The sequence below is a fragment of the Thermobia domestica genome, chromosome 1, assembly GCF_964235325.1.
Source record: "Thermobia domestica chromosome 1, izTheDome1.hap1.1, whole genome shotgun sequence".
Taxonomy (NCBI): Eukaryota; Metazoa; Arthropoda; class Insecta; order Zygentoma; family Lepismatidae; genus Thermobia; species Thermobia domestica.
In genome coordinates, this window is record NC_137454.1 from 60718050 (window position 1) to 60740694 (window position 22645).

General features: G+C 35.2%; 1 protein-coding gene across 2 annotated transcripts in view; it reads right to left on the minus strand.

The window, feature by feature from the left end:
* Positions 1-22050, minus strand: part of c11.1 (maestro heat like repeat family protein c11.1) — a 91512-nt gene extending 69462 nt beyond the window's left edge. Inside the window, exons 1-7 of one of the 2 annotated variants that reach the window (XM_081757589.1) lie at positions 21724-22050; positions 17610-17772; positions 10761-10906; positions 8841-9044; positions 7090-7279; positions 4104-4255; positions 2334-2567 (exon numbers count right to left, since the gene is read on the minus strand). In XM_081757589.1, coding sequence (XP_081613715.1) covers positions 2334-2567; positions 4104-4255; positions 7090-7279; positions 8841-9044; positions 10761-10906; positions 17610-17739 — 1056 coding nt within the window. In that variant the 5' untranslated portion in view covers positions 17740-17772; positions 21724-22050. Of the gene's footprint in view, positions 1-2333; positions 2568-4103; positions 4256-7089; positions 7280-8840; positions 9045-10760; positions 10907-17609; positions 17773-21653 lie in introns of both variants that reach the window. The other variant, XM_081757584.1, reaches the window with a different exon arrangement.
* Positions 22051-22645: the final 595 nt, after the last annotated feature.

Consider the following 22645-nt stretch of genomic DNA (forward strand, 5'->3'; position numbering starts at 1 on the left):
AAATTTCCCTATATTTTATCTCATTCTTAAAATCTCCCCTTTCCCTCTTTAAAAATATCTTCCCTAAATCTCCCCGCGCCGCACATAAGGCCGAAAAACGAAATTACGGCGCCAAAAATAGAAAAAAAATATTGTGATGAAACTAATCAGAAATGCCTTCAAAACAGTCCCTATATACCAATCCATGATGCACCGTAAGAATTTGTTTTGTGAACGCAACACAGTAGCCACGTGTGTGCGCAAAGTTGGAGTTTATTTCGAACTGCCAACAGCAGTTAGTTGTGCCTGAGTTGCTGACGGAGAAACAGCTCGTCCTAAATTTTCCCAAAGTGACAGTAACAAGATTTCAATACGAATATTGAAGAGCGAATACATATAATGTACATCTGAAATGACTGTGAACCTAACAAGTGAGCCTAGTGTAAATACAGTACAGGTGGTATAATGGACTAGTGCAGTGTCGAAACAAGGAAGAAATATTTACTATACATAGAGTTATAAAAAACGTTCCAAAGAGTACCGCGACTATTCTGGGACAATTCGACAATATATCTTATATCGAACATAGAACAGGAATACACACGTCCCCCCTTTTCCCCCTTTCTTGATTGGAGCGTATTGTTTACACACAATTGTGGCAACGATCTGTGAAGAACATGAAAACTAAGAGAAGAGAACTCTTTATAGTGTTATTTAAAGAGCATTTTTACAATAGGTCTTCATTAAAATGTAATGAACAATTATTACAATATACATTAAACAAGTGTGGTATCAGTGAACTTGCTGAACAACGTGAAAATAAACTGAAAAATGTAGTGAAACTATTTGTGTCAAAGGTTTTGGCAAAATGGCGGGCATGTAATTACATGTACGAGTGGGAAATAAGCATATGGAGTGACTTGATCAAGACGTAACACTTCCGGTGTTACAACCATCACAGCGTCCCTCAAGAACATCACGGCTTTCGGAGCAAATGAGAAGAGGAAGATAAAAACAAGTGTTCGGAGAGAGTTCGCAACGAAGTAAGAAAAGATATGTGAAGGAAATTCTAAAGAATACCAGTTCCGAAAAGCTGTGCTTGGAAGGAGAATCAACTTTGGTGAAATCTTTGTAAGAGTACTGCAGCCGAAGTTGTGAAATTAGCGATCCAGTCTTCGCCTAAGAGATTGAAAAATATGAAAGCGATCCATGATACATAATCTGCTATTATATGACCGTGCAGCCCTGACGAAGCTTTAGGCCTTCTAGTGGATCTTAGCTTGACAAAAAAATATTACAAAAGAATGAGACTTGGAGCAAAAGAAAGAGGAGCAGATATTTATCCCTCATATCATGTGCTAGCAGAGACAAAGAAATGTTATCCTGCAAATACACAGGATACTTTACGGTAACTGAAAACGAGGCTGTGGTCCCACTGCAAGATGAGCTCAATCACACTACACTGCGTTTAGTACAAGTACAGAGTGATATGATACTGCAGAACATTTCGGAGGACTGGGATATTATCGACATTTATTATAAATGGGGCCTAGATGGTAGCGTTGGCCACAGCATATATAAACAAACTTTCGCGAATAATTTCTAATACGTGGCTTCCAAACATACTTTAATGTACCATTGTGCCATTGTACGTGTGTCAATCTAATTGTAAGAACACAACAATATTTTGGAAGAACATGACTCCATCATCGACAAGGCAGTGACCAATTGCCTCTAAAAATAAATAAAAAACTAGGAAACGGTTCACAATGTGAATCAGAGTATGACGAAGTACAAACACAAATATTGCAAATGCAGCTAGTAATCGTTCTCGGCAATAAGACAAATAAATTTAATCGTATTCCGCATATATATAGGCATATAGGCGTAGTCGTCTCATGAGGATTTTTGAGCAGGATATCCAATAAAATCAACTTTTTTATTTTTGGCGTCGTAACTCGATACTTTGGCCCTATGTGCGCCGCGGGAAATTTCCCTCAAACTAGCATCACTTGTGAGTGTGGCATTGGCACCACTTGATGTACGAGTCCATTTTGTATTTTACAGCAACCAAACAAAGAATCGATTTTATTATCTTTATCATATATTTTGTCTGTACCTCGGTCTGTATAATATTGATGTGAAGCTATTTGGATTTCTTTTATAATAACATTTTCTCTAATAAATATTCACATTTAAAACACACAATTTATTTTCCAGTTCGGCGCCCTCTTCACCTGGCGCCTCCTGCGATCCGGCCCTGCTGTGAATCATCTGTAACTTCGCCCTATACGGAAAATGATTATGAGAAAATACAGATTACTTAAATCTAGTGTTAGAAAATAGATACATACCAAATCGAACATAATATTAAGAAGATTATCGAGCAAAGGTTCCAGACTTTCTTTTCTATGGTTTATCGCCACATGAAGAACCATAGCAAGGCACTGAGTTACTGGATGTGGATCAGTATGTCTTTTGTACAGACCCAGGAGAATGGGCACAAACTTTGGAATCTGCTCAAGAACTCTATCATCAGGAAGAAGAGAAAACATCGGACCCAGAGCTTGCAGAACAACTTGACACAACTGGAAAAGAAAAGAAAATCTAAATAAAAGCACTTTTTATAAGAAATACATGAAATAAGTATAATAAAACTATGTATCTTCAATAAACATCTATGCACGATTTATTTCTTAGCTCCAATAATTTCGATACTCGAACTGCTGATAGCCTGCAAGGCGATGACTTTCTAAAAAAACATGCAAGTGTCACTGAAATGCAAACAAAAATTCTAAAATACCACTACAAATATAACTATTAAATCATGTTAAATCTTGAAATCAGTTCAATTTCTCAAATCGCACTATGCAGACTATAATAACCTTATCATAGCTAGTAAGGTTTTAAAAATGAAAGTTCAAAATCTAAATCCTTGTATGTATGTAGTTATATTTTTGGGGCTAGTAAAAGAACTGATATTTCATCACTATTATGATATCAATTTTTCTATTAATACAATTCTTCAGCATCACTGAATTTAAATCCACATAATTTGACACCTGAAATAAATATACACATACATTTAGAAACAAAATTATTCTATTATTATCCAAAAGCAAAATGTTTGCACTGAATTTAAGGATTGATTTCACGACTGATATTATCCAGAAAACAATAATTGGTACCGTACATTATTCTGTTCAATGACTTTCTCAGTAATTAATGTAGGTTCTGTATTGAAAGAAGCCTTTGAATGAAAACCCCTCTTTCTTTCTCTATAATTTATTTTGTATCAACTACGTTATCCAATCAGATTTGCATAGAGACTATGAAGATTTTTTTTTTATTATTTAAATCAGCTTGAAACATCTTGTACTCGTCTATTTGTGTTGTCTCGCTTCCAGCAGTTTCTTCTTGATAGAAGACTATTTAGATAACAGCAATGATCATTTTTCTCACGTTCGGAAACTATAAAAATCGACTTCTCTTTATACTTAGTAGAGCTATTTGTGACAATTGTGATACTGTATACTTCACTCACAACTTGCCATGCACCATTCAATTTGATGTTAAGAACCTGATTCATGTAATATGGATAAACATAATTTCTCATAATTATAATTTTAAAACTAATTTCCATTTGATTTTTTTAACTGCCCTTTTGTTTTTTGTAGGAATTATATTAGGAGTAGAAAAATCAAAAGGATAAAGGTCAGGAATTATATCCTTTTTATTTTTCTTAATTTAGTGGAAATTATATTTCGGTTTTGTGTAGTTAAAAAATATGTAACTGAAATGGAAAATTCATCCACATGCCATATCTTAAATTATTTACTTTGTCTCAGGATCTAGAAAAATACTACATAATACTTTTGCATTTGTATGACTGAGAAACACAGAGGTCCTCACGGTGAAAGACGTATACTCTACTGTCTACCGAAATCTCCACGACTGTAAGTATAAGTAATTTACGTTTCAATGCGTACATAATAATCTATCTCAGGAAAAAGAAATCTTGATACTACATTCATCACAAACTAACAAAATTTTAAGCAATATAAACAAAACAGAACGCATGTATCCTATGAATTACGTATTATCTAATACATTAAATAACTAACCATTGCATCCCTTGAATATAACCACATATTCACCAACACGTCATAAGCAATACTGATTTCCGCTGAGAACACTGATTTTCTTACAGTTGGATCCGGAGCATGATCAATATTGGATAGATACTCATTAATCGCTTCACTGAATCTTCCTAAGGCTGTAACAAAATGTATAATTACTGTCACAAGTAGTGAGTGCGTCACTGTTAGGAGACATCAAACAACAATAAACACAATCTGCTACTAAACTGTTTGTTTTTCTTATACAGTTTATAGACTAATAATACAATAAGTTTCCAGTAGAATAACCGCTAATTGTATTAGTTGCATCAGACTGGCAACAAACAATATACATTTTAAAGCCATAAAGTTAGTTTCTCTCAATTTTCTCGAAAATGACGCATAAGAATTAACCTTCAAGTATATCACTTTGTTAATTTCGGTGTGTCTTATCCTTGGACAATATCATAGTAAAACAATATTTAAATTTTAAAAGTTGATTATAATTTTAGGCTATATCTGATTAACTATACTGTAGGTATACTGTCGTCTTGCTAGTGGAATAATGAAATGCTTGATTATACATATATTAGGATTAGTTTCATCTTAACATGTTAGCTGCCATGTGGATCCGATCGGACCGACGGAGGAAGTCTGAGAAAATGTCCTCGTAGGTCCGATCGAATCCAAATTTTTAATTCGTCGAGTTGCCATTAGAGTACTTGTATTGTCAAGTGCTGCCTCTACTGTTAATGAACCGTTCCGTTTCTAACATACACAACATAGGGAAAATTAACATTGTAAGTTTCGTTGTCAGATGCTGCTGGTTAACTCCGCTAGGGGGCGCTGAATATCAAGTAACAAGTTTTCGCTATTTTTGTAGGGCCGATCGGACCTACGTGTTGCTTTTTGAATGGAAGCTGAGCAATGAATTCATTATTTATTCTAATTTATTATGAAGAAAATAACGTAATACAAGAACCTGACTCTAGATCTTGTTCTAAAAGTTCAATTACAACAGGTGAAGCAAGAGATAAACCAGCTGAGATATTTGTTTCCTTCCCAGGGTACACTTTTACTGCATATGTATATCCCCTTAGAATTACACTTGTTAAAACTTTTATTCCATATTTGTGAGCTTTATTTTGTTAATACTGTCGGAAAAAGAGCCTACCCCTGAAAGGCACAATGCTTTTATCACAAAGTTTTCTTTTGCAGTTTTTAGGTTGTGGCATTGTTCGTTAGTTTTGTAATCAGTTGCTCAATTTTGGCAGGGCGGAGAACATGTCCGGGGTTTTCATTGTCACTGAAGTACCAGAAGCCAAGTAGTAGCTGAAATCTATTTCTGCTCATGACTTTGGAGGCAACACTGTTTTTGTAAAGCTAAGTTTCTTGACCAGTAATCACTAATTCTGGGATAGGATACTAGTTTCATATACATTAACAATCTCAAGAACTTTTTCATTTCTTCGTGATTTATTGGGATCCACTTTTTTAGCTTATTGCTATGCCGTAAGCGACGACGTCTCATTATCTGTTCTTCATTACGATTTATTTCTTCGACCATTAGCTCAATGAGCTCATTGGTCAGGAATTGTTCGAAAAAATCAATTGGAGTGGCATTTGGAGGCAACTATATATTGTACTGCAACATTTGTGAGAAATGAAATTGCTTGTGTAAGCTTTGATACACGATCCAATCACTAGTTTCGGGATCGTAACATCGGACACATCACTAATATCACTTACCACAGACATACGTTCAAAACGTTCATATGACACAGTGCTAAGCAAAGTATCTGGATCACTGCCTGGTGTTGTTAAGTCCCCAGCATTTTCTGAATTGTCAAAAAGGTATAGATCACTAATACTATTATTACTAATGAGATCAAGTTCTGCGCATATATTCGTCTCTCATTGCACAAAGAAACAATTAATTAGCTCTAAGAGCAAATGAAACTCACCCACACCTCTCACTAAAAGCAAGCTTGCACATGTAATTAAAAACAAATTACTATAAACAGAGATGTCAGTTGAACTGTAATTTATCCCTTTGGCTATAAACAAAAAATACACGTAGGTCCGATCGGAACCCCAACTTTTAAGCCAGGGCTGCCCACAAAGGGAAGCTATGACACACTTTGCAAACTGCGTCATTGAAATATTGGGGGGGGGGGTAAAAATCTATATAAATATGTTTGAGGGGGTGTAAAAATTAATCGAAAAGGTTTTTTTCATGGAAGAACACCTATGAATAGACAATTAGGGGGGGGGTTGCGTCATGGACTTAAGGGGGGTGGGCACCACTGTTTAAGCACACAGATTCAATACCTCGCTTTAGATTCTGTTTCAGTATTAACAAGAGCGTCAACAAGTTAAGGTTCCTCTCTCCTACCATTTTCCATTAACAGATTTCACATTTTGCTCTCATTTCAAAATAAAAGAGCGTCCGAAGATTTTTTTTTTTTTTTTTTTTTTTTTGTTCATCCTGTATTTTTAAGTTCTGTATATACCTGTCGTACAAGTACTGTCCTATAAGAATACTTTAATAAGCTTTCAATGCCTCTAAGGGATGCAAGAATTTACTATACATTCATGTTCAATGTAAGAATATGTTTTTAATTCACTTCTATCCTGAAATCACACTCCAACGTATTATTCTATGTTAGAATTGAAGTTTGCGTTCTTATTGTTACAATAATATAGTATGCAGAACCATCTGAAGAAAGAAAAAAATAGTCAAAATTTGAAATGAGCTGAGTCAATAAAATTCACGATTCAGTGAGATGGGGGATTAAATTAGCAAGTGTATTTCTTATAATATACAAATCTCTGCTCATATTCTACGAGCACGTCTGAAAACATTTACATGTTGGCTCGTCATTCTTTGACTAACACCTCGGCAGCGGAGCACAAACTTTCTCTAGAACAAATGTTTCGAATGTGATGAAGTTAAACTTTTTAATTCTTTTCAATATATATAATATCTTACCGTAAGCAAACACTTGCTTCATTGTATCATTCCTTAACATTCCCAACATTGGCAACATAGCTCCAAGAGTTGCTTTTAAAAAAGGTATTATGCCAAAAACATTAACAGAAGCCAAAGTGCCCATACAATGAACAATGTAATAATGTGGAACAACTCCTGGTTGGAATTTTTTCAATATACCTTCCATTACCTAAAAAGATCGCATTACACAATTAGAATCACATGTATTCAGGATATTAAACGAAAGAATTAGAACAAATTATGAGAAAAGAACAACTACATTAATGAATTCAAATACAATACTGTATCTTTTTTATATTGTAATCAAAATTATGCATAACTATACTCTATACTGTAAATGTACTAAGATATAATACTGTAATATTTCCACTTACATTATTATTATTATTATTATTATTATTATTATTATTAAGAATTTGATTGCTAACTTTTACTGAAAAGCATATAGACACGACGATTTAATTACCAATTAGGGTAAATAGAATACCCATTTACAATTAGCCTAGAAAATGTATTCTTAAATAATAATGATTGAAGTATGGGTCTCTATTCGTCAGCCAAGACGTTGAAAAACAGAAACAGAAGTAGGTTTTGATGAATTCACATAATACAGCGCTTGTCCTCCTCTCACATAGAGTACCCTATTCATTTACTATAAGATGTGCCAGATGCACTACTTATTACATTTCCCTGCAGTAATAGAACCAAATGTGTTTGATCAATTGCTTTTATTGCATTCTTCGACCAACATTTCTTATGTTATTCTTACTGTTAAAGAAGTGAAAGCCAATTAAATTTAATTTAACAACTCACAATTACGCCCTGCTGGCTACAGATGACAAATGCCAAATGAATAATTATGAAAGATTTCATGAAACAAAACGGAAAAATCTCGAGAAAACACAGATACGATGCTGTTCACTACAAGCTTATAAGCCCTAGGATCAAGCCAGACACACTTTGCACCACAAAGGGACACTACCACTATCTACCATGCCAAGGATCGGAAAAGATTTAAAAAATCATATTTTATGGTACCAGCATATTTTAAATAAATATTTCGAGGAACTGATTCATTCTTATGCAAGAGAGTTGAAAGACATTTGAAGTTTTCCGTTCAAAATGAAAATGATACCGCATAGTCTACTCAATATTTTTGTAGGTCACTCATAGAGGTCGTAAAAATCTCGACAAGTAGCAAAACGATCCCCTAGTCCCGCATCACAATTAAGAAAGTAAATAATTAAATAATTTGGAAAACAACAAAAAATACCATATTCAACTCCCTCAACTCTTCAACGCGTCAAGTTGATATTGTTACTTATGCCTGAGCCTGCCGCATAAGTATCAATATCACATTGCATTTAGAACTGAAACTTCGCCTACAGCACCCTTATGCTATAAAGTCTCTAAAAATAAATTATGTACGAAGTGAATTGTTAATTATTGTGTTAATTTCATATTATATATACATAACTTTAAATAGTCGATTTTAAATGGTCATGAACTAAAGTATTTGATGAAAATCTTACACTTTATGACGGTAAAAATAATAATATTAAAGAACTAATTACCACACTCTAAGTAGTCTACAACTTTCATTATATTTCGTAAACAGCTCTCAGTACAGTTACACTTTACACTTCCTGTGCATCATGATACATCTAAAAGCTAAGTCGATATACTGCAAGATGTAAATACATATTCAATTCTCAAATCTCACAGCTTACCTCATTACAATGCTTTTGTCCTAAAGCAACCAATATACCAGAAGCTGGTAACTGGTAATCTGGAATCATTTCTTGGCTTCGTGTCATTTCCGTGACAGCCATTTCTATCTGTTCCAAGACCACATCTCTATTTAAGTCTGCAACGCATGACTGGCATACTTGTTCAATAGATCGCAAAATTACTGCAAGATGAAACATTGGCAGCTGGAAAAAAGAAATTATTTGAATAAATTTACTGCAAGTTTTACATTTCCTCTTCACCAGCACTTATATTATCTTTGCTATATCTTGTATGTATATACAGATGGTTACCAAAATAATAGAAGTATCTTCAGTTGGAAGCATTTTAGATGTCAGGGTTGGTAATGGTCAGGCGGAGATACCAGCGCCGGCTTGTTGGTATTATTTTTTTAGTGCAAATTTCGTACTAAGGAGCAGTAGAACAACAGTGTGCAATGAACTGAGCAGATGGTGATGGCGTAAAATGGGCGATTTCTCTGATTTCCAGAGGGCAAATGGTTGACGCTCATTTGTGTGGTGCGAGCGTGACGAAAGTATACAGTGTGTCGAAACGAACAGTATCCAAGATAATAACAGCATACAAAACTCATGGTAAAACTACACCAAGGAAGAGGAACAGTGGCTGCAAGAAAATCGTTAGTGACAGGTCCCGCCGAGCATTAAAGCGGAGTGTCACTTAGAACTGTCATACGACTGCGGTGCAAGTAACAGAGGAACTCAAGCAGCACCTTCCAAAGCCTGCATCGACAATTACAGTTTGCCGTGAATTACGTGGCATGGACGTAAGGGCTTGGGTTGCAAGAGGGAAATCGCTGATAAGGTACCAATAACACTTTAGCACGACGACAATAGTGCCGCGAACATGTAATATGGATCACTAGTGACTGGAAACGTGTGACATGGTCAGATGAGTCATTGTATACTTTATTTCAAACCACGGGACGTTTCTACGTGGTGGATGCACAAACAAGCTATGATCCGCTGTGTCCCCACTCAACGGTGAAATATGGCGGCGGCTCCGTGATGCTGTGGAGCTGTTGCTGCGTGGTTTGCAGAACATTTAAGTTGAACACTTTCCTTGGCCCGATCATTTCTTGGACCTGGACATAACTGAACATCTGAGGTCCGTTTCTTAGCCCACTTCCGCCTCCATCCTCTCACGGAACTGAGTGATGCACTACAAGTGGAATGGTGTAATACTGCAGGGTAATACAATTTAAGATCCCTACAGGATGGCGACAAAACTTAAGGGAAAGACTTCCCTGACTTTTCCAGGTTTTTCAGACACTTTTTGAAAATTTTCCTAATATGTAACTCGCCATACAGACCGTAACTGTGTTAATGGAAAATGAAGACTATGAAACCATAACAGCAATGATACATAAGTAATATATTTTATCTAATCAAGTAGAATATAAGTATTCTCGGTGCTGAAAAGACGTATTGAATTGCAAGTCAACCAGCTACGTTACTAAAATGAGTAAATACCCTCCAAACTTTTAATCCATTCAGTTACCTGAACTTCTGACAAGTGATAGTAATTTATTATTTATTATTTCTCCGAATATAGAATTTTGCGTTTCTTGAAAGGAAGTTTCTTGGGTCTCTCACCATATATATTTCTTCAATGTCCTAATACTTTCCATTTCATCACGATCAACACCACTGTTGATTTGGTCAGATTATACTCTGAATTGCATGTCTGTATCTACTGAATAGGTGTGGCAACATGTGTAGCTGAAAGAATTCATTTGTTCCCATATAGGGTGTTCAATATTATTGTTATTAGTGGTATGTGTGTTTGGAAATTAAATAATGAAGCACTGCCCGTATTAGTATTCTAGCTTTTATTTATTTGCCACAACGATTTGCTTCTCAAAATATATGAAATTATCTTACCTTAGGATGACTCCTCCTGTATGAACATATTGTTTTTAATACTAAGTTACAATTCTTCTTCGACAGCTTTTTAATGGACGTCACAACAGCTTCTCGAACACTTTCGTCCTTATCTGATGCAGCTTCTAAAAGAGTATTTACTGCATCTGAAATATTTAAAATATCTTCAATAAAACATTCAATAAAATATTTCTTCGTTACATGTTTTACTAATTGACGAGAAAGAAGTTAATAGAAATGCAATCACATGATGATGGCGTAATTTCATTAATGTGCAGGTCTATGCGCTCCGTGCCCAAGAACTGAATGACAATAAAATCTCAGTTTTATGTCCTGTAGGCCAAAGAAGATGAATGATTAAAGAAACTGGAATGACTAAGAAAGAACTGGTGGAATAAGATTAAGGACGAAAACGGGAGGACCCAGGTAAATCCCACAGACACGATGTTGTCCACCATACACGCACATGATCTGGCATCGAACTAGGTATCCCATCTAAGAATGGATACACAAAAAAGCGTCATATCGTAATAAAATAACACATTTTGTTTCAAAAATAAACTTGTCCTTTATCATCATCTTGATGACTCGACACACTCAGCAAGTATCACCGTCGAAGGAACACAATACTTTACTCTGTACCTAAATATAAATAATCCTTGACAAAATAAGCTTCACGTAATTATTTCTTCTATATATGATTTGTATCTGTATAAAAATTTGACCCATTCACTGTCAAGCGTGTATTTGGCAGTGAAAAATCAAACAGATATGCTCTAAAATGAGGACGCTTTCCATCCATATATAAAATAACTTCAGGGTTCCCACTCTCTTTCCCCCAAAAATTTCCAGGACAAATCATCGATTTTCCAGGACTTCGACACAGGAAAGTATAACAGGACTGCAACTGTGGGTTCAAAACTCAATAGTGGAATGAAAAGTACAGTAGTTTATGCACTGAATATTAATGTAAGTACAGTATTAATACACAATGCGGAGCGTAATGTGCTGTTTTTTGTGGCCTCCCACCTACCCTTATAGCCACCCGATCCACCCACATCTAGCACATGTATTTTCATTCTTTCTACATGACATTTTAATTGTGCATCAAACAAATTTACAAACAACGAAGCTCTATTTTTCGTACATGGCATCTTCATTGCGTGACAGTATGATAGATATAATTAACTATTCCATCAGGCATTGTTTCCATTTTGTACTAATATACAATAACACACTGAGCAAGGCTATGTGATAATATGTAAAAAACAGTATCACATAACAGTTTCAACACAATAACTGTGTCTTCATCAGACTTCCACTCCTTCTGGCTGCTTGGGAGTTGGTCATCACTTATATATACTTTCCGGAGATCAACTTTTAATTAGGCTTCGCCCCTTCATTAAAAAGTAGCACTTCTGTAGCTTTCACTTTCACTAGAGGAGAGAATGCATCCAGCGAAAAAAGCAAACTTTTAATTGGACACGTGTGCAGATAAAAAGTGAAGCAGGATCACTAGATGGAGAAAGCTACAAGAAAATGGAGAAGGAATTAATTTGGAACGAGATACGAAGGAAGAAGAATGAAATAAACGAGATAAAGGAAAGAAATAAGATCAAAAGAAAAGAAACAGAAGAAAGTCTGAACATTTTTACAAGAGAATTCACAATGAAGAACATGAAAGTATGGGAGGAAAAGTTCAGAAGAAAAGAAGAGAGATTAAAAGAGAAAGGTAAAAGAATAGGCTGGAAACAAGAAGAGATAATAGATAAGAAAAGAGTGGTAATCATAGGAGATATTGAGATTACTGAAGAAGAAAAGCAGTTAAGTCTAGGATATAAATTCAGAGTAGCAAAAGAGGAGGTAAATAAGGTTTATGGAATAGATTAAGCACTTCAGGAAATAAAAGATGAAGAAGATAGGAACCGAATTCGGAGGAAACTAGTAAATATAGTAAATAACAAATCAAGACGACAGAGGCAATCTCACTGACAAAGAGAAAATGAGAATAAAAAGGATAAGAACGAGAAAAGACATAGTAGTGGAACAGGCAGACAAAGATGGAGCTATAGTTGTAATGGATAAAGTATGGTATGAAGAAAAACTTGGAGATCTGAAAGACGAGACATATGAAGATATGGTGGAAAAAGGACAAGAAGAAGAGATAAAGAAAAAGATTATAGAGGACTGCAAAAAAAGAAAGGGTTCAAGAGGTTAGTGAGAGAAGAAGGAAAGCTACCTAGAATGAAAGGATTTCCAAAAATCCACAAAGAAGTAGTGAAGTTGAGGCCGGTGCTTAACTGCAGGAATATGTTAGAACTGTTGGAGAAAAAGCTTAAGAGGATAGCCGAGCCAGTGAGAGAAGGACAAGAAAGTAGGAGAGTAGAGAATACGCAGGAGGTTAAGAGGATGATAGATAAATTAGGAAGAAGAAATGAGAGCACAGTGCTATTTAGCCTGGATGTTAAGAGTATGTTCCCGAGCCTTAAGAGAGAAGAAATATTGATAATAATAGAAGAGGAAATGGGTGAAAAGAGAATAGAAAATTGGGACAGTAAGAAGGTAACAAGAGGATTAAAGGCATTGTGGGAAAATGGGTACTGCATAATCAGAGACAGGATTGTTAAAATGAAGGAAGGACTTAATATAGGATCTTGTTTGAGTCCAGTACTATCAGATATAATAATGAATCGATGGGAGAATGAGACGATAGAAAGAGGAGGAGAAAGGCTGCTTCTTTTTTGTCGTTATGTGGACGACTGTTTAGGAATATGGAAGGGAACGAAAAGGCAGCTGGAGAAATTCATAAGGGACGTGGAAGATGAAAAGAAAGGGATTAGACTAGAAAATGAAATAGAAGTAGACAAGGAGATAAACTATTTAGATATGAAAATAAAGAAGTCGGAAGGAGGAGAGTTTATTACATCCTGGCACCAAAAAGAGTGCAGTGGGAGTGTATTGCTACAAACGAAGCGATGTGGATGAGGGTACAAAGAAGAATTTCATAAAAAGCATGGAAGAAAGAATAGGAGACCTAAACACAAATGAAGAACAGAGGAAAACAGATTTAAAGAAGTTCTGGACACAACTAAGGAGAAATGGATACAACGAAGAGGATAGGGTCACAAGAGACATAGCAAGAGAGAGAAAGAAAGAGGAAGAAGACAAGAACAAAAATGGTTTGGAATAGAAAGCCTAGGCAAAGAAACTGAGAAGACAAAGAGAATGCTTCGGAAAGCACGAATTACGTAGGACGTACAGGAAAGGAGGAAGCAGAATAATTGAACTAGTCAGAAGAACCAAGAGAAAATCAATAGCGGACAAAGATCAAAGGGGAGTAATATATAGAGTAGGATGCGTGGAGTGTAACAAAATTTACATAGGAGAAAAAAAAAATGCAAGAAAGGATTAAACAGCACTAGGATGATGTAAGATTGAAAAGGGACAACAATGCGATATACAAGCATCAGAAAGAGACAAACCACGGGATAGGGTGGGAAGGAGAAGAGGTCATAGAAGCAGAGAACAGAACTTTGGTGAGAAAAATGGAAGGAAGCCAGGGAGATTATGAAGGCAGGAGACAATGTGATGAACTGGAATGCAGGATTTTCGATAAATAAAGAGTGGGAGAAGATTCTGCTTAAAGAAGAAATGAAAAGGGAGAAGAAAGTAAGAGAAAGAAAAATTAACAAGGAAAATAAGGATAATTAGAGGACAGAATGCATCTAGCGAAAAAAGCAAACTTTTAATTGGACACGTGTGCAGCTAAAAAGTGAAAGTGAAAGCCACACAAGTGTTACTTTTTAATGAAGGGGCGGGGCCTAATTGAAAGTTGATCTCCGGAAAGTATATATAAGTGATGACCAACTCCCAAGCAGCCAGAAGGAGTGGAAGTCTGATGAAGACACAGTTATTGTGTTGAAACTGTTACGTGATACTGTTTTTTTACATATTATCACATAGCCTTGCTCAGTGTGTTATTGTATATTAGATATAATTAGGGGAAAAAAGGAAGTTTTCAACCGAGTATGGAGTCGTGTGATTTCCTCTCTAAAGACATAATCTCTTTCTTCTTTAGCGAAGCAGCTCTACAAATAGAATTTGACTTAGTCAATGAAGTAAAGCAAGACTTCTGTTCTGCTCATGTGCAAACTGGTTTGCTTCAGTCTCGAAAGCTTCACTTGTTTCCATCAATTTCCTTTTCTTTCTCTGCAGGTGGAGTACATTTTCACTGATCCCTTTCCTCTTGCTCTGCACTTGACTCTCTCTTTCAACGCAAATCCCAAGTCCACATTTGATGCACTTATCATGATGCTCTTTAATGGGGTGAATTGTGATAGTTTAGCAACGGAAGACAACGTCCCAAAAACAGATTTCTGTAGATTAGGCATGCCACTTTCATTTCAACTTCATACAAATCTTTAGCTAGGAATGGACAAATCTGACATTCAGTATTTCTGTAAATTTGAAGGACAAAGCTGCATTTTCAAGGACAATTCCAGGATTTCCAGGATGAGTGGGAACCCTATAACTTTTTTTTTTTTTTTTTTGTTTGATATAAGAAATTATTTCCCAAATTTTTCGTTCTTTTTCTGCGGGTTGTACGTAGTATAGTATACCAGTCTATGCAACATTTTACTATATTACGTAATGAATTTAATGAAAGATACCTCGATCTCTTAGAACCACTAATAAGATTAAATTAAGTAGAAAAAATAACTAGAATCTCATTAACTTTATTCTGAAAATACTATGATGGTACAAACTGAAACTACTACTAGAAATGCAATACAAAGCACAAAATTTATATATACTGTATGACTTACTTAATCATTATCAACTTTTGACACTTGGTAATTTAAGCCCAAGAGTTCACATTTCAAAATAAGATTTGAATAACAATAATTACTAAATTCAATTTAATAATTACTTAAATAAAACGAAAAGATTGCACGTTGCGCAATATTGCACCTACAATATGATGAAGATTTCATGTTTTATGCACTTATTTTATAATTAAATGAATACTTTATATTTTGTGCATTATTCGTTTAATTTTTCCCCAAATATTTTGTTCTTTTTTACTGCTGAGAGCACATCCAAGGTTGAATTTCCTAAGAAAAGGAAATTGTTGAATTTTTCTTAGGATATTCGTTAACGAATTGTAGTTGAAGCTAAGTGACAAGTTTGGGAGAACTTTAGGGCCTAGATGCAGCTAAGAGGTGGGTATATGATGTTTTTTAGAGCTCAGGCGCAGCTAAAAGAGTGGTAGGAATTTTTAAGGCCCAAACGTAGAATTAAAAAAAAAATAATAATAATAAAATAAAATTCAGATCCCAGACACAGCTAAGAAAAAAGGAAGAAATTTTAGAGCTTAGACGCAGTTAAGAGATTGTGGTAAGGAGTTTTTAAAGCTTGGATGTACTTAAAAAAAGGATAAGATAATTTTAAGGCTCAGTGTAACCAAGAAAAGGTAAATAAGATAACAGTCTCAATGTAGACTGATGTCTTTAAAGATGATGCGGCGTTTTATGTATTTTATTTATTTATTTATTTTTTCTTTTAAGTCCTCGTAAAGCCTCAGAGTAGTGATGACGTTTATCTTCTTTCGGATCACATACTTGTTAATGATATTTGTAGCCTGATGGGCGCTAATTACTGTTATTGAACACGTTGAGGCAATCATATGCAGAAAATTTTACAGTATACTCTAAATACGGCAGGCTAATGATAAGATAAAGATGTATGAAATATAAGGACGAATGTTTACGTAACTCTAGTGAAATCGAACTTACATCATAAAGTGGCTTGAAATAAGAAAATATTGTACATATATCTCTCAAGTATAAAATAGTTTCTTTCATACTTAAACTCTGAAGATAGGTCAGGAAAATTTTTCAACACAGGTAAAAATATAAGCGGTCAATAGCCAGGCAAATCATTTTTTTTTTTTTTTTTTTTTTTTTTTTTTTTTTTTTTTAATGAAACTACAAATTATCTTCGTTATTCCAAAGGACTTTTCATTGCCATACATATGTTTGTATGTGTGAACGGAAATACAAGCGATGCATGAATATTAACAGTAAATAAAATTCTCATACGTTAAAACATTCAAAAGCACAAAATCTGCGAATGGTTCGAGGAATTTCTTTAAGCAACACGTGATTTCTTTCAACAACTGAATTCGGAATGGAGCTTTGAGAAATATTTAAATTCTTGGAATTAAACCACGAATCTACTCTGTAATTCGATGCAGGACGTGTGCCAGACAAGTTATGTTAATCATAGCTGGGAAAAAAAAACTAAGAGCTGTTCATCTTACTTCATGTGAGGTATTATGTATACAATATATTGCCAGTGCATATATGAATGATGTGTGATAATGGTTTCAAAAAACACTGTAACTTTATTCTTTCTTTGTATATATTTGTTTATATACTGACACTGTCTATTGCAACAAATGTTGTTTAATTGCAACAAATATTCTATTCCCTCTCTCTCTCACTCACACAAACACACACACACAAATTAGTGAAGAGTTTGGAGTTGACATTACATTCTTTTCAATTGATCAGTGCCTACTGCAATTGGCCAGTGCATACTGCAATTGACCAGTACATACTACTTCGAGATAAAAAAGTAAGAATATTGATATGAACAAACTTGTCCTCTAAAATTCAAACTTTTGCTTTCCAGAATTTAAGAAACTTGAAGACCAGATCGGTAAGGTTACATCTTTGGATGTTTTAATAAGTGAGAATTTTTATTTCCTGTTAATAGACATGTACCCCATCGTATGAATTGGTATGTACAAATATAAGACTGTAATACATTACATTATAACCTTACCTATAATGTATGGTTCTTTGTTTATATTTTCGCTCTCTTTGTCCTGTGGGAGATTAGGTTCTTTCTCCTGAATATCTACTTCCTTCTCCAGCAGTGCCTCTGGTTCATCATCCTTATGAGGTGATTCCATGGTTGTAGGTATACCTATCCAACTCTTCTAAGGCTAAACAGAACAGAACAAACGAAATATGAGAACAACAATGCTGAAAATATGAAACACAAAATAGCAGATAAATATAACCTATATTTAGCTTTTTTCTTTCAGAAAAGATACTCTTTTTTCCTCTAGAGTGCAACTGATATATATATAAAACTTACTTAACCATATGAGAAAAAAAGAGACATTAGATAAACATTTCATAATTTATGTTGTGTGTTTAGATTTTTATAGTGAAAAAGTGCAGACTAGATCAAGATCGAATCTGAGTTTCTGGCTTACCGTGCCGGTGCACTAACAAATACGCTAATGAGCCCGCTCTCTCAACAGGCATAGCGTGAGCTGGAGACCAGCCTTCAATTATTCACTTCTAAATTATTTCGCTCTTTGAATTCCACGAAATTTGGACTTTCGTACTTTCAACTTCTCGAAATCTTACACCACTTACTGTCTTTTCTTCACCTGGAGTGAAGGGAAGGGTAAATAGTTTCTTGTTGAGAGGAACTTGAATACATTTCTTATAAGGATGGTTAATTTCCTGCAAGAAACTCGCTTCATGTTGTTCCACTTTATTTTTGCTGTTTTAAATGACCAAATGTTCTTAGAATAAAACCCGCAGCAGAAAGGTAGAATAACAATACAGTATTAAACAAGTTAATGCTGATAACTTGCGAAAGCTACCTGATGCATATTTAATACCAAGTAAAAATAATCTTGCCTTGTATTCTGTTTATGAAAATCGCAACGTACTGTTTCAGGGCTACTTCTGTTTCTCCTTCTACAAAACAAAACAAAGAGTGAACAAGTGTCGATGTAAATTTATTTTTATAAATTAACACCACAGATTTCATTATCTAAAATTGTTAGTGGTAATACGTTGTACGTTTTTGACATTTCATACCTAACGCCACTTCAGAAGAAAATACTTCCTAAACTTCAAGATATGAAGCCCTTACTGTTTTATAATGGCTTTCCATGTGAGCCGGTTTCTACACCTTTGACCAAGTATTCAAAACTGTGGATTGATTTACATATTGTTTCTTTGTAAAGGCTTTCTATTGAACCATAGGATTTTACGAATGAATAGAACCTATAATCATGTTTTATTGTGACGAGTAATGGAAGAAGAGCCCGAAAAAGACCAAAAACAGATATTCTGACTTTCATTTTTGATCTTATTTGAGTTTAGTGTTCCTTTTAGCACTAAGGCTATATAGGACGTGAACCTACAGCTTAAAGTGATAAGCAAACCATATGAGCTACCGCCGGGATAGAAACCCGGGTCTCCCGCCTCAAAGACGCATACGCTATCCACATACCTACGAGGAAGCTGTTGTGATTTTCATGTCCAAGATGCAAAGTAAGAATAGCTTTTCTGATATTACGCTCTTACCTTAAATTTTTCGTAACTTTATGATATACGTATTTAAAACAAACAAAACATGTCCTACACTAGTACAACTAAACTAATATCCTTTGAGATACAGACCTCTTGGGACTGTAACGATGAAAGGTAAAACTTCATGGCGAAGACAAGTGAGTATGTCTCCATCCAGCGATGAACAGTGGAAGTGAGGATACTGTAAAATGCGGAATAGATAAAGACTGAATATCGGGCAATTCTCTCGTACATTTTCACTCGTCGATAGTGTGCTTTAAAAACTTTTTCACGTCAGACAACAATATTACGATGGTTTCGAAAATTAGAAATAGGCCTAATTTCAGCCTTAAAGACGACTCACAGAAGTAATGATTGTGGAAAACACTGAGGCTGTCAATACAATGATCTAATTGAACAGGCGAATAACATACGTACATATAGAAAATACTTATAGCATTTTCATATACATACAGAAAATCCAGCTTGCTTGTATGTGATAAAATGCTTTTGTTCCTTTCTGGGCGATATTATCTTTTAAAAATGAAATGAAACCTTTCAGTTTTACGTCCGGTTACGCTAAAAGAGACGGTGATAATGAGAAATGAGTGAAATGGTGGAATGAAGAAAGTGAGAGGAAATGCGAGAACCCCGAGAAAACCCACGAGCACGGTGTTTGTCCACCACAAAGTCCACGGCGCGAGCTGGGATCAAACCAGGGACCCCAAGCATCGGAAGTGAACGCTCTACCACTAAGCCACCGCACCCCCTATGAATATGTTAGATTAGATTAGGAGGAGCTGGTGTAGTTTTGGCGCACCACATTTTGGAAGATTTACAGGCGAAATTGAATGCTTTGTATTAAAAGATATATTCATAAGGAACATATTTCTGCAAGCGACAAAATTTTATACAACGTAATACAGCTGTATTTCATGTTTACAAGTATAGGGATACTAGTGTAAAATCATTACAAGTGCTTAAGGGTGGATACAGTAAGTGAGTGCATATGAAAGATGATTCTATTAGGTATTATTTTACGCCGGTGGTTCATTTCTGCACAGTACACAGAAGCTGCATTTTATGTTTACAAGGGAAACTTTATTAATGTAAAGCCATGTCAATGTTATTGAAACTCGCATATCTGCCAAAATCCATTTCTTTTTGAGTGCCCTCGCTTATACGTGTACTCACCATCGCTGACGCGCCCCTCCATCCGGACGCACTCCGCGCGGGCCCACCAGCTTCGCCCGTGACTTGATTAATATTGGTACTTTTTAGTGGCCACCTAGCACATGTTGATTTATCCTTTTACACTGTAGTTCTTATGCCGTAGGTCCAGAAACCATGGGGTATGTTTAGCACAAGAGGTCCAGAAGCACGTAAGAAACACAAAATTTACAGGAGAAATGAGTGATGCAAGTACTTAGACGTAACATAACGTAAGGAAATCTAACCTAACATAAACTAACGTAAGCTAACCTGAACTAACCTAAACTGACGTAATATTTGTAGAAATAAGCGAAATTCTATCATTTTTTTGGAAAATTATGCGAGACTCCTACACTAATGTAACATAAACTAAACTAACCTAACGTAACCTAACTTAAACTAACCAACCCTATCCTAAAGTAACCGAATATGAATAGAAATTACCAAAATTGTAACATTTTTTAGAGAAAAGAGCTGGACCCCTTCTGCTAAACATAGGCCGAAACGATATTTATACACAAATCGAAAAAAAAATTGTAAATTTTCAACAATTATCTCTAGTAGCCCCCTTGAATTTTATCTATGCCAAGTGACATATTTTCATGTCGCCCAGCGCAGCTCTCTTAAGAGACAATAGGAAGTAAATTAGTGAAAGAATACAAATTCTCAACAATTATTTATAGTGGTGCGCCGAAACTACACCTGCACGGATTAGGATAAGCCAAGTTTAGTTTTGTACATAGGTTTGACGGGGCGCGGCTTACCGGAACTTAAGCGTAATCCTATTACTATAACGAATATCTCTTGCTAAAGTAAATCTTCACCCACTAATGCAACTCTTCCCGAGATAAATAGATTTTAAGCTTGAAAGAGTGAAATTTTTGATGAAAAAAAAAACTGAATATACTATAAATATAGGTAGAGCCTACACACTATGACGTTTTATCAGTGTACCATTTTGATTAATAATTTAATAAACTTTATAAGGCCCTTTCAACAACCAACTGATACTTTGCAACAGTCTTTCATAGGTGAAGTTCGCTAATAGATTTGTACTTCTCAGCAATAGTTGGCCTTGCTGCACTACTAAGGAAATACAGGACAAATGTACATCCTGTAAAACCTTTATACATGACATCCTGTATACACAGAACGTCTAGCAACCCTAAATAAACTCGTCAAATTTTAATTTACAATTTTTAGTTTTGTATCTGTAAGTCGTTTATACGTTCGAACATAAATTATATAGAAAACTTAAAATTTAAGGATGTGCGCTAATTAAAATTAATCAACATACCATTTAAAATGCCGGTAAAGTCACAACCTTCCGTTCAGTGAATGACAACACTATTCCATCTTTATTTTACCTTGAATCAAATCTAGACGTTCATCAGAGCAATGTTATCTACTGTGTGAATGTTATCGACTGCGTACGTAGTAAATTCCTCCAATGGGTAGTGACAAATCTGCGCATGCTATTACTAAAGTATACTACTCGTCATTCGTCATATGACAGACGCTACTTAATTTCGTATGTCTACTGTTTTCGTTCAATATTTTGAAGAAGGTGGGACGAAACCAAGGAGGGTGGTAGGTTGTTCAACAAACGAAGATTAGGTATCGTAAACGGAGTTGATCTGATACAGCTGTAAAGTTTAAAACGGTGTTTTAATGTCTTATCAAATTATATTCGGGAACTCTATGTACACTCGATCGATCATATTGTAAGCAGCTGTTACAACCACTAGTCCGATGTTCGCTGGCACTTATATTTTGTAGGATATAATTTAAAAAAAAAAAAAAAAAAAAAAAAAAAAAAATGCACTCTTCACACCACCAAATGGGGGGATGTAAGAAAGAAGTGTTATCTGTACACTTTAATATTCCGTCACCCCATATTATTGTCATTAATGTCGAAGGATGCCTTAATGTAAATGGCCGTTTTATTCATTAGATGAATACTTTGCGCAAATTAAATGTGAAAGTTAACATATTGTAATATTTTGATGTGTATTTCGACAGGGACGTACGCAGGGGGTGGGTCCTGGGGGTCCGGACCCCCCTCCGAAATTTCGACTTTTGTGTAAATTTAGCCTAATTTTAGGGGCCATTTTAGTAATTTTAATATTAAATACCCTCGTATTGAGTTTGGACCCCTCCCGAAATAAATTCCTGCGTACGCTACTGTATTTTGACGTTTTCTATTGCCATAATTGGTTCAAGGGCAATAAAATTATTATCATAGGGATTGGTAAGCGATGACACGAAACAACTGTCATCTTTCGGGTA